The 12009-nt window shown below is 38.4% G+C and overlaps 1 protein-coding gene across 6 annotated transcripts; it reads right to left on the bottom strand.

The window, feature by feature from the left end:
* Positions 1-5286: 5286 nt before the first annotated feature.
* On the bottom strand, positions 5287-11401 carry LOC131258110 (disease resistance RPP8-like protein 3). 6 transcript variants are annotated; one of them, XM_058259179.1, is made up of 4 exons: positions 8175-11400; positions 6175-6368; positions 6000-6095; positions 5287-5493 (listed from the first exon to the last, which is right to left on the bottom strand). In XM_058259179.1, the coding sequence occupies exon 1, from the start codon at positions 10918-10920 to the stop codon at positions 8275-8277; it is 2646 nt and encodes an 881-aa protein (XP_058115162.1). In that variant the 5' UTR covers positions 10921-11400; the 3' UTR covers positions 5287-5493; positions 6000-6095; positions 6175-6368; positions 8175-8274. The 6 variants fall into 6 exon arrangements, with proteins under 6 accessions (XP_058115162.1, XP_058115161.1, XP_058115160.1 ...); XM_058259178.1 differs by having other exon boundaries at positions 6000-6368; XM_058259177.1 differs by lacking the exon at positions 5287-5493 and having other exon boundaries at positions 5783-6095.
* Positions 11402-12009: the final 608 nt, after the last annotated feature.

Genomic DNA, 12009 nt, shown 5'->3' with positions numbered 1-12009 from the left:
AATCTCTCCAATCCTTTCTTGATTTTTTGTATCCTCTGAGCTATGTATGTTATAGTGGGACAAGCAAGTTCGCTTGCTGCTTATACATGCTTCAATTGGAGCTGGGACAAGGTTCATCTATGGTTGGAATACATTTCTTCTTTAGTTGGAATGAATTTCATCCTCATTAAATTTTATTTCCAATCAAAGTAGAAATGCATTTTAGGTTAAAAACATTAATGACTCGTTAGTTAGTATATTATAAATTAGATTGGATCATATACAAGCTTTTGTATGTAATAAAATCCCGAATAAACTTAAACCGATAGGAAACTAGAATATTAATCCCACAGAGAAGAGGAGAAGGGAAGGGGATTTAAGGAGTTTTTGGGGTTTTGGATTGTGATTTGACAATTCACACCTTTCAAATATAAGAAGGATTAAGAGTTTTATCTTTCTTTCTCTAACTCTGTCATTTTCTATTAGAAAATTCCAAAACTGATCTCAATGCGGGGAAAGAAGTCCTACAATTCTTGTAATTCTTTAACTAATCCCACTAATCTCAGCCTCTTAACTAATCATAATGATTAGTTGCTAAAGATCTTTGATTAGTTACTAAGACAACTAACCCAACAACCTACAACAGAAAATTAATAGAATACAACTGAATTCCTGCTCAAATCAACAAATAGTAGAAAACAGTTTGGATGACATATAAACATCAAGACGGAGCCTAGGAAGGTTTCAACGGTAGGAATTCCTTTTTGCACTATTTCATCTTGTATGGCCCAGTTGAGTTTTGGATCCTCCTAATTTTTTATCACATGTCCTAAAATGAGCTCGAAAATTGGATGGATGGGTTGGATTTCCCCACCTTGCATCCCAGCGCAGGAACTTCTGCGAAGGCCTTTCGCAGGAAATCCGCGTCCCCAGAGACGAGCAGGTATGGGAAACGGATTGGCTACGGCCCCTGACGCAAGTGGCTGGTGGGAAAAGGAATTCCTACCATTGAAATAGTGGGCCATACAAGATGAAATAGTGGGAAAAGGAATTCCTACCGTTGAAACCTTCCTAGGCTCTGTCTTGATGTTTATATGCCATACAATATGATTTCTTTCTCAATCTTCTTCTCTTTTTTTTTCTTTTTTCTTTTTTTTTTTGTTTCTTTTTAGTAGAAAATCAGTAATAGTTTGTTAATGATAACATTTATAGGATAATGAGAAAGTGGATATGCGAAGGCTTGTTGATTGGAATCAATCAAAGGGTAGGTGTTTATGAAATACAATTGCTTTCACATCATGTTGGTAATGACCTTCATGATTTACTATTCTTTGCTTTTCTCTGTCATATTCACAGAAGTCTTGAAGCTAATTGCAATACCTGCTTAAAGCTTCAAAAAATGGGTTCAATTCCTTGCCCAAAAACATATCAGTATGTATTCAATTATCTTTCATTGTGCTTCAGTGTTATAATCAGGACAATCTACGTTGGATCATTGATGATGGTTTTGTATGTCACATGTCTAGTCACCAAAACATTGTACATTAGCATGTCTGCCATTAGAGTTCTTTTTTCCCTGGAATTTGTTGTAAAGATGCCATCTTTTCATGTTTTTCTTTGATTTGTCTGTGGTGATGATTGTCACATCTGAACTTTATGGCCCAGTTTGTCAGAACATCTCCATGTTTAAAAGGTGATACTATCAAAAAGTTCATGGTTAAGAAGGGCCTGTTCGTGATAAGTGGGTCTTTGGCCAGTTTATTTTTATGTCCAATCTTGCATTTAAGCATGTAGCAAGCTGGTTGTGTGCATGTGTATGCAAAATCATCATCCCATTATTTTTAGTCTGAATGCATAGATTAAGTTGAATGTGATTAATCTTCAATGTGGTATGTTACGCTTCAGCTTTGTTGAATGTAGGATGGTCATTTAAGAGTTTTCAAGTGGCTAGTATGGAAGTCCTTCTTGATCAGCCTGATGCCCATGCCTCTGTCAAAGATTTAGATTTCAGGTACATGAAAATAATTTTAAATGTCTGGAAAATGTTTGTATATGTTTATCATCGTGTGACAAAAGCATTTCTTTAGAATGATTAGCAATCCAAGGTGAGGCATGTCAAATAGATGTTTCAAGTTGATGATTTGATCTATTTTTATCTGCTTTTACTGCCATTCTTTTGTTAGTACTTTCAGGTACAAGCAATAAGTTGCATTGTGAGTCAATTTAGGCATTTACATATAAATCTCAGAAGAATATTAGTCTTGCAACCATTTATTTAGCTGTTTGATTCGATAATGGATCGATGGATTCGGGCTCTTAGCATGCTGGATTGCCAATGCTTGAAGTGGCCTATGTAAAACAGGGTGCTGACCTAAAGTCATGTTGGTCCACTTATCTGGTTAGTGGTTAGCCACTGCATGTGGTGAATATGGACCATCTGAAAGAAAATGACTAGCAGTCTAGATTCCATGGCCCATCAATAAGTAGACCAGCATTATTTTGTGCCTGGAATGTTATTGGTGGGATCAACCTGATGAAGGATGTCACATAAATGTGTCATGTTGGCACATGTGTGATGATTCACCTCTTGGATATCTCCTTGTTTTATTTATTTATTTATTTATTATTATTATTTTTTGGTGTTCTCATTGTCTATGTGAGGGAGTTCACCCTTATATAAGATGTGAACAAACATAAATCACTCATGCTTGCCTGTCAGCCTGCTGTGATGTATGCAATTTTTTGTAATCTTTCATCTGAATGTAATTGAATAATAATGTTGATTTTCAGCTACAAGGACCGATTTCTTGCTGCTTTGCCAGCACCTTGTGCTTCAACCAAATCATATTTGAAATCTTCAAACACCCCTGCTATGTATGTTGCCATCTAGGTTGTTCTCTTCCTTTATGCCAGTGGTTGCACGACTGGTAAGCAAGACTACTAGTTCTTATTTTGGTTTATATGGGCTACATTCTCTTGATTACTTAAACAACAACAATGATACTCTTTTTTTTTTTTTTTTTTTCTGTCAATTATCAATTAACAGATGTTTCTATATTTGGTTCACTCTAATTTGAGAATACAGAACATCAATGCTTGATTGAACTTTGGAAGGTCTTCGTGAATCAAAATACTCAAAAATATTATATGTTAATGAAAGCATGCAACTAATTTTCTGAAAGAAGAAACACGTAACAACAAATTACAAAGACTTTACTACTATGGATAACAAGGATTCTTTGTGCAAACACATAACTCTACCAGTTTGGCTAACACTGCATTGTTGTTGCCAATTTTCATGTATCTATATAAGAGAGATTTGCTGTGAAAAAAAAAATCAAGTGGTCTGGCCACACATTGTTAACAATGGACGCTTAAAAAGAATCAAGTAGGTCCACATTCAACATGACATGTGCCACCTAATGACCAGATTGGTGTGACTTTTGTTCCAGAGGAGGGGAAAGTTGGACTTCTACTCCACTGAGTGGCCATAGCAAGCTCATAGCATTTAAGCTATTTCCTGAACGTGGTTGTTAAAGATGGATGGTTGAGAAACTCACCCTGCTGCATTCCTCTTCTGCAGATTTTGAACGAGTAGTCAGCCCAGTTTCTGTTGCACACTTCTCATAGCACAAGCTTACCAGATTGCTGCTCAAGCAGCTAGAAAAACTAAACTTTCATGTTTATACCTGTGATGGGTCACAAGTCCCAAACAAAGGTTCCACATGGGAAAGGGAGATTTTGATGGGTCATGAATGCATATCAATTGATCGCACTGCTCATGGTGTCATGGTAGGTGCTTCCTTTCTTAAGGGAAAAAGCGACAGAGAAACATCCACTGCCATATACTTGTTGGTTTAGATGGTGCCAGAATTAATGTGAGAAAACTGGTCGGCATAGATATGAAAGGCGAAAGGGACTTGCAGAAGCTTTTCAGTGTCCATTTCTTAAGCAGAGATCTTGGACAATTCCTACTGCATCAAAGGCCTGGAATGTTATTCTTTATATTTAATCCAGAAACTATAGGGGTTCGTGTTGCGCATGATCTTGGACAATCACCACTACTGTATGATCCTAGAGAAACGCTTGCTATCCTTGGATTTTAAGTTTCTCTACGGGGAGCCTGTTTACAAGATCATAGCAAGGTGAAGGTATGCTTCTCTTCTTCCATCTCTTCCTTTCAGTTTCTTTTAATTAGCATCTAAAAATAAAGTCATGTCTATCTCTTTGTTGATGGAAGGAGTGATGCCAGAGTTGAAGAGCCCAGAGTTATCAGAGAACAGCCTTTATAAGTAAAGCACACAAATCTAATTTCCTTATGGTTAGATATATGTCCATATGTGCTTTTGACACGTTTAGTTTCCTTCAACACGTTTATAGGTACAGCCGTGAGGTGATAGAAGGGCTGTGAACAACAGAACCTCAATTCGAGCCGTTTTGGAAGGGCTGGGAGAGGAAAGAGTGAAGAGGATGAAAGATAAGATAATCGAGTATATACCGAAGTTTGTGTACGCCGCCCTCAAAGAGGGGTTGGCCGGTATGAAGGATGCATTTGATGTTTCCTTGGAAGGGTACTGAGAAGATTCCAGGAGCAGAGAAGGACATAAATGGAATTAAAAAAATTGGGAATGGCAGATCTTGTATGTTGTATTTTATACTTATCTTGGGTGGGGTATATTGATGGAGGGACAGGACGTTGAAGTAGATCGGTGGACAGTTGGATGGATGTGGCTGGTGGATTTTATATTGATTGGTTAGCTACAAAGACAGTTATTAGTTGCTACTACAGTCTCTGTAGTTAGAAGATTATTATGTGTGTGAATCATTCTATTGTCTTTTTCTTCTATTTGTGTAATTATCTGTCATATAATACAAGTAGATTGCATACCCCACTCTCTCTCTCATACAATGAATAAAGGGGTTTAAAATTGTTATTAAAACTCCATCCTAAAATCTTACCGTCGGTAACATTAATAAGCATTCAAAACCGTTTCTAAAATTGCCTGAAATGTGACCGTTGGCACCAGAACGGTTTAAAACCGTTCCTAAAACATCACCCAAAACGGTTCTGAACCGTTCCTGATTTTCTGCGACACCTCATTTAGGAACGGTATTAAACCGTTCCTAAAGCATTTAGGAACGGTTTAAAACCGTTCCTAAATGACGATTTTGGTATAATGCTCGCTTTTTTTAGGCATTCAATGTCAACAAAACACACTAGCCACACTGCCACCAATTGCCACCAGCCTTGCAAACAACAGCCAGAGCAGGCAAAATAGCACAGCGGCTGCCTCTCGTCATACCCACCAGCCCACAACTTGCTCACACACGCAGCAGATAGAGCTGCCAACATCCAGGTGGATCAACTCAGCACCCTAGACATCTGACATCTACCTGAGCCATTTGACAACACCAAAGCTGATTCCTCACTGAATCCAATCTAACAACCCATCAGCTTTCTGAATCCAAACCCAAATATCCCCAAGCAGAGACAAAACACAGCCCCACCTTGTTCTTCTGAAACCAAACACATAATCCTTCAATTAGATGCCAGCAGATAGACAATTAATTAAGAAAGATATGTTACAACACCCTACATTCAATGAAGAGAAGGCCATAGAAACAATGACTAGGAACATTTGCCATCATATCAACGATAAATATCCTTGAGCCAAGGGGCCCAATTGTGCAAAAATGAAAATCTGGGCTCACTGTAGAAACTCATTAGTTATGCAGAGTATTATGCTATATAAAGAAAAGGAAAAAAAAGAAAAAATATGGAAGCCCTGCTAGGCCTGCACTGTAAAGAAATTGCTTCCTATTTCAATTTGCAACTAACATATTACAAGCAGAAAATGCATACAATGAAATAAATCGAATGTTAAATGAAGTGTTTGTGCGAATTGAAGTACAAAACATATAATGAATATTAGCACTTGGTACCTTTTGAAAGATCTATAACAAAGAATACATAAATCCTCAAGTTACAATTAAAAAATATCATCAAAACATCTTGTCACCATCCAGTCACCATTCCACCATTCTTCATGTCTAGTCACTTTGCACGTGTAGGTCATCACAATCTCTGCTGCGAGAAATATATCTCGAAATCAAATCTGTGATTAAAACTAAAAAGTTATATACTAGAATTTGGTTGCTTAAATCTATACATATAAAAAAAGTCGAAGCATATACCTAACTTTAAAAACTAATCATGGATAAAACAGGAAGCATAAGTTCCTAGTGCCTTCGGTCAAAGCATCTTGACGAGCATTACAGGTGGGGCTATTAGTTATGAGATCCAAGCTTTGATTTGATAGGCTCTGTCATAGATGGAAGATGCTCCAAAAATCTTACAAATTGAAGCTCCTTTTCTGTCGATCAATGTCCTACAAAAGACAGTTCCAAAAATAATACATCAATTGCCTGTGACAAAGATGGCCAAAGATTGGATGGCAAGGTACTCCCAAATTAGATTTTCTTGGGTCATAACAAATAGAGAACATTTAAAATTGTAGGAATATTACCAACATGAATCAATTTCAACCTCAGGATGTGAAATTACTATATTCATCCACTATGGCTTTAAAGCATGGATTGAATACAAACAAGTCCAAAAACATTGAACATAATACATGCTGCAATGCCAACTATATTATGGGATCAAACAAGTCAAAAACCATATGAAGTAAACCTAAAACAGAGTAAAGTCTGCACACGTGGATTTGTGACCATCCACATGCAACTGCACATGCCAATATGAAATGTGTGTGAGATCCCAGCTTTCCATCAGATGATTTGCGTGCAAGAATCAGAGTTTTCACTTATAAAGTTGGGCACAATATAGAAAGGAAATGGATGGTTAATACTGCTTTTTCTGAATATCCATTTGTTTTGTAAAGGGTGGTCCACCTGAGGAATGAAACACTTAATTTTTATTTTTATTTTGAAAGGTGATGCTTTATTAAAACAAAACAAAAAGAAAGACTTAATTTTTAAGCCAGAAGTTCTAAAACAAGAGACAAACAAACAAAAGCAGTGAAACACATTTTTTGAGCCAGAAGTTCTAAAAAGTGTGGTCCACTTGATGGAAAGCTCTTATCTCACACCATATGCCACATTGGTGCATGTGGCTCCATTTGGTTGGGAAATTCTCCACACATGTGGGCTAAGAAAACCTCACCCACAGCTTATGCCTTGATCCAAGAATCAGCTTGGACACAAATTAGGTGAGCCAATTGTATGGAAATGAAATGGATGGTCAGCATTTAACATACATGTATGGCATATCAGATGGCCTGAATTTTGCGCAAGGGAAGTTATATAGTGGCCTCTACCTGATGAGCAGCTTGATCATGCATATGTGTGAATTTTCTTATCAATTGCCTCAAACATGCCCAGTAGCATCACCCATACAATCAAGAGACTGCAAATTAAATATTTTGTTTAAGCCTAAAAATGATCTGCAACTATTCATACTAAAGCAACTAATCAGCAAAATAGAAGTACATAAGCCACAGTGTTGCATGCTTGATTGTCCAACAATCCTTTTGGTAGGCCCTATTGTGACTGAACATTGTTAAAAAATTGAACTGATAATATGATGCTGACCATCCGATGAATGGCCTTCAAACAAAAAAATGGTCTACAATCCACATTTAAAAAGGAAAAGTTACTGACCAAACATATAAAATTGTCAAATCAATGTGAATTTATACAATGATCCACTAAAGAAGGGTCAACTAGAAGGGTGATACAGTAGTTTCATCCAACATACAGCGACTTGCACGTGTCAAACCGGAGGACCGCTAGCATGGTTTCATCCAAAAAAGGTTTTTGGTTGAAGCATTTCTTTAAACAGTTAACATGCTTATTTCCATATTTTAAAAAATAAATAAATAAAAAATCAAACACTACAAATTTATAGAATACTGTCTTCTTTACGATGCATGGTTACAAACTATAAAAGGAATGGAGAAGCTAGCAGTAAATTTTCATAGTAAGAATTTAAAGCATCTAAAAGAATAAATTACTTAGATAATATTACTAGAATTTAAAATTCATGAGACTATTTTTTCAAAGTTACAAAAAAATAAAATAAATAAATAAATAAATAAAAATAAAATGATATGATTATATGAACTTCAAGTATCGATTAACAGGTAAATAAAAATGAAGAGGGAAAGAAGTCTCACCAATGTACCTCTCGCAAGGAGAGGAGGTGCAAGTGCTTTGAATGTTCTCTCTGTACCTCTTATGTTGATGAAGGGTATGTGCTGAACCTTATGCCAATCCTCACCCGTCTTCTCGAAGCCTTTCTTTGAATTCATCGGGCATGTTCCACAACTCCAATATCTTGAGGGTTGTAACATGTTGCAGTCCTTCTGGAAGCTTCTCCAAATTAAGGCATCCATTGATATGTAAATGTAAAAGACTTGGCATAGCTCCTTCCTCCACTCTCCACTCCTCTAATTCATGTAACCCTCGAAAGTGTAAGGCTTCGAGTCGAGGAAACCCTTGTGCAGTACAAGCCATCTCCACTCCAAGGAATGAAGAGTCACGTAGCTTGAGAATGCGAAGGTTTTTCAGTGTCTCCAATGTCGCCAGTGGGTCTTGCTTTAATTCAGAGAACAACAAGGTGAGCTTGGTGAGGTTTTTTGGGAATTCAGTAAACTCAGGTAGCTTCTCTAACTTTCCTTTCAAACGCAACTTACTTAACATGGGAAGACGTGGAAAAGGGAAATTCAATGGGAATTTCTTTCCCTCCACACGCAAGGACTGCAGGCAGTCGAACTTGACAATGAATTCATAAAATACCTCAGCATAGGCTCCTTCATTATCTAAACATATACCTAGTTTTCTAAGATTGGTGAGCTTTCCCAAGCAACCATGCATCCATTCACCAGCCTTTACACATGATAGAGTCTGGAGGTTACTAATCCGGTCCAGTCGTGGATGCCCTTCTATCACACCTGTAACTTCCTGGTAAGCCCCCACTTCATATGGGCTCTTCAGTTGGAAATGTCTTAACTGTTGCATCTTCTCCATTTTGCTCGGTATCTTGAGAATGCCATTATAAGTTGTTACAATTAGTGTTTGCAAATTTTGAAGATTTCCTATAGATGATGGAAGCCTTTCTAATCGACTCCTGGTACACCCAAGGTACCTCAAGTGGATCAGTGCACCTATCTCATTCGGTAGCTTTTGTATTGCTACCTTATTTAAATCTAACACCCTGAGCAATTTAAAGCCTCTGTAAAGAAACATCTCTTGTTTCCTTTCGAGCCTATCAACAACTTGGGTGTAGATCAACACAGATCGAAGGCATGGAGTGGAAGATTTTAAGGAAGTGTACTCACTTAAAGCATTATGGTGAATTGCAAGTCGACGGGCCATAGATGTCGATAGAGCATCCACATTCTCATGCTGAATTTGGAGAAACTTTTCTTCCTTTGCTTCTGATATGGAAAGATCCTGCAAAAGATCATGAATAAGGCAACTTTTAATACCCCCACTTGAACTTCTATTAGCAAGTTGAATCATACTTCGTTGAATCAACTCTTTCAGACAATCTTCACCCACTTCTTCTAGTGTTTCATCCCCTCTTCTCTGCAGTAATCCTTCTGCGACCCACAATTGAATTAGTTTCTTAGCACGGAACTTATAGTCTTCTGGAAAAACCCCCAAGTAGAGAAAACATGGTTTCAAGTGATAGGGCAGATCTCTGTAACTTAAAGATAATATTCTAGAGATTTGGGGTTGTCCTTCGACAAATTGCCAACTAATGCTCTTTCGTACATTATCCCACTCCCTTGGTTCTTTCCTTGATAAGAGCCCTCCAATGACTATAATCGCAAGAGGTAGACCATGGCATTTTTCCACAATCTCTCTTCCCGACTTCTCCAAATCCTGAGGGCAACCGATACCTTGTCCAGGGAATGTTTTCTTACAAAAGAGTTCCCAGCTCTCATCTGTTTCTAAAAATCGTAATTCATATGGTGGGCTTTGTGCATCTGCATTTAAAGCTACATCTTCGTAGCGCGTGGTGAACATGACCCTACTTCCATTATTCATATCTGGGAAAGCATCCTTGAGATCATCCCAAGCTTCGTTTGTCCATATATCATCTAATACAATCAAGTATCTTTTATCTTGCAAATACTGGGAAATTTTATGCCTCAGCTGAAAAATGTTCATCTTTTTCAGCTCTTCTTCTGAGAGCACCATATAGCAATTTATGATGTTTTGCAGAAGATCTCTCACAGCATACTCTTGCGATATGGAAATCCACGCGCTAGAGTGAAAATGTTTCTCAACACGGGTGTTGTTATAAATTTTCTTGGTAAGAGTGGTCTTACCGAGACCACCCATTCCGACTACAGAAACAACACAACGGCGCGGCTTGCCTTCCATCAATCGGGCCACCAATGTCTCCAAATCTTTCTCAAAGCCAACAAAATCTGGTTCTTGAGCAAGAGGAGATGTGAGCCTCCAGTCTTGGGAGCTAGATCCTACTCCCTGGCTTATATTTTCAATTCCATAAGTTGACCTACTTTCGGAGATCGTACGGATTTTGTTCTTTATCCGCTCGATCTCCGAGCCCACCTTATGGAGAGTTATCAACTCATTGAAGATGAAAGCATACCTTCTAATGCGGCCCACAAATCCTCTTCGTTTCAAGTTTGCTATCTTGAAGACAAAGGTGTCGATGAGGTCCTCAGCATCATACGCAACATCTTTCACATCCTGCACCCAGTTCTTCACTCTTCCATCTCCCTCTTTGTTGGAATCCGCATCTTTCAAGAAGCATTGCATCCACCTAAATTCTGCCTCGAGCCATTCGACTTGATCACGAACCCCACGTAAGAAAATGGCTTCTTGAATGAGCTGGTCAACAAGTTTTTGGAGAAGGAGCTCGACAACAGATTCAGCAATGGCCATCTTTCCTCACTCTTTTCCCTCACAGGAAAGAAATTCAGATAAAAGCCTTCTTTCTCTTGAGTTCATGTTGCATGTCTCTCTATTTGTAGAGGCCAACTTGAGACAAACCAGTCTTGCCTCTACATCATCATTGAAATGGCCAATCCCAGTTGCAGTTTTACTGATTCTATGCAGACAGTCAAAACAAGGTAACTACTTCATTGGCCGCATTTGCTGACCGTCCTATCATTGTATTATACCCTTTTTTCGTTAGGTTAGCCAGAATAGAAGATCTCAAGCTCATTGTATGATATCTTTTCTTGGTAACCAAAGCTAGAATGCCAGACCTCATTCATTATCGAATACCACCTTCCCCAAGCTTAACAACTGTATGTAAATCAACTTATGGACATGCCACCAGGTGCGAGTGTGAAACTAGGTTGAGATCCTGGCCCATGAATCAGGTTAGTCAACTCATCAGGTTCGCCACAACTTATGAAACAAATGTATAGCTGGAGAAACTAGCTCAAAGTCTTCCAAGATGTCTAACTATTTCTAATAAAGTGGTTCACCTAATGAGTGGAGCAAGCTGAGTTTTGATTGCAAGCATTTATATAGTCAGACCTTCTACAAGGATAGCTTTGGATGTCAAACTCGCGTGCCACGTTAATACATGTGGTGAGGCTAGCAAATCTCCTGTGGTATTATTTTTAAGTAGGGACCATGGTTTTTAAGAAGGAAGTTCCTTTGCAAGTTGCTGAATAAGCTTATTCTACAAATGCTGCGTGTGCGGTCCACCTGGGTATGCCCATGGCATCCAACTAGGGCTGTCCATGGGCTGGGCCATACAAAATTGCAATTTTGAATAGACCTGGCCCGTCACGCCCAGCCCGAACACTTCAAAATCGATCTGGGCAGGAGAAAACCCCAGGCCCAGCCTGTTGACAGCCCTATATCCAACTTATTCAAAAGTGTTACTCAAGATGGAAGTTGGACACCCAAAAAGAAAGCTGATCCAACCACTGTTGGGCTTCATGTGAATTTGGATCATTTCAATTGTTTGTAATGATGTGGCTACCTGGGTGACCTCTAACCTGTTTGTTTGGGTCA

Source organism: Magnolia sinica, chromosome 10 (assembly GCF_029962835.1).
Source record: "Magnolia sinica isolate HGM2019 chromosome 10, MsV1, whole genome shotgun sequence".
Lineage (NCBI taxonomy): Eukaryota > Viridiplantae > Streptophyta > Magnoliopsida > Magnoliales > Magnoliaceae > Magnolia > Magnolia sinica.
This window is presented reverse-complemented; position numbering and strand designations above follow the sequence as displayed.

What these genes read in the sequence shown, in the direction of transcription:
- LOC131258110 (XM_058259182.1), bottom strand. Translation starts at nt 10,920, where the DNA reads ATGGCCATTGCTGAATCTGTTGTCGAGCTCCTTCTCCAAAAACTTGTT.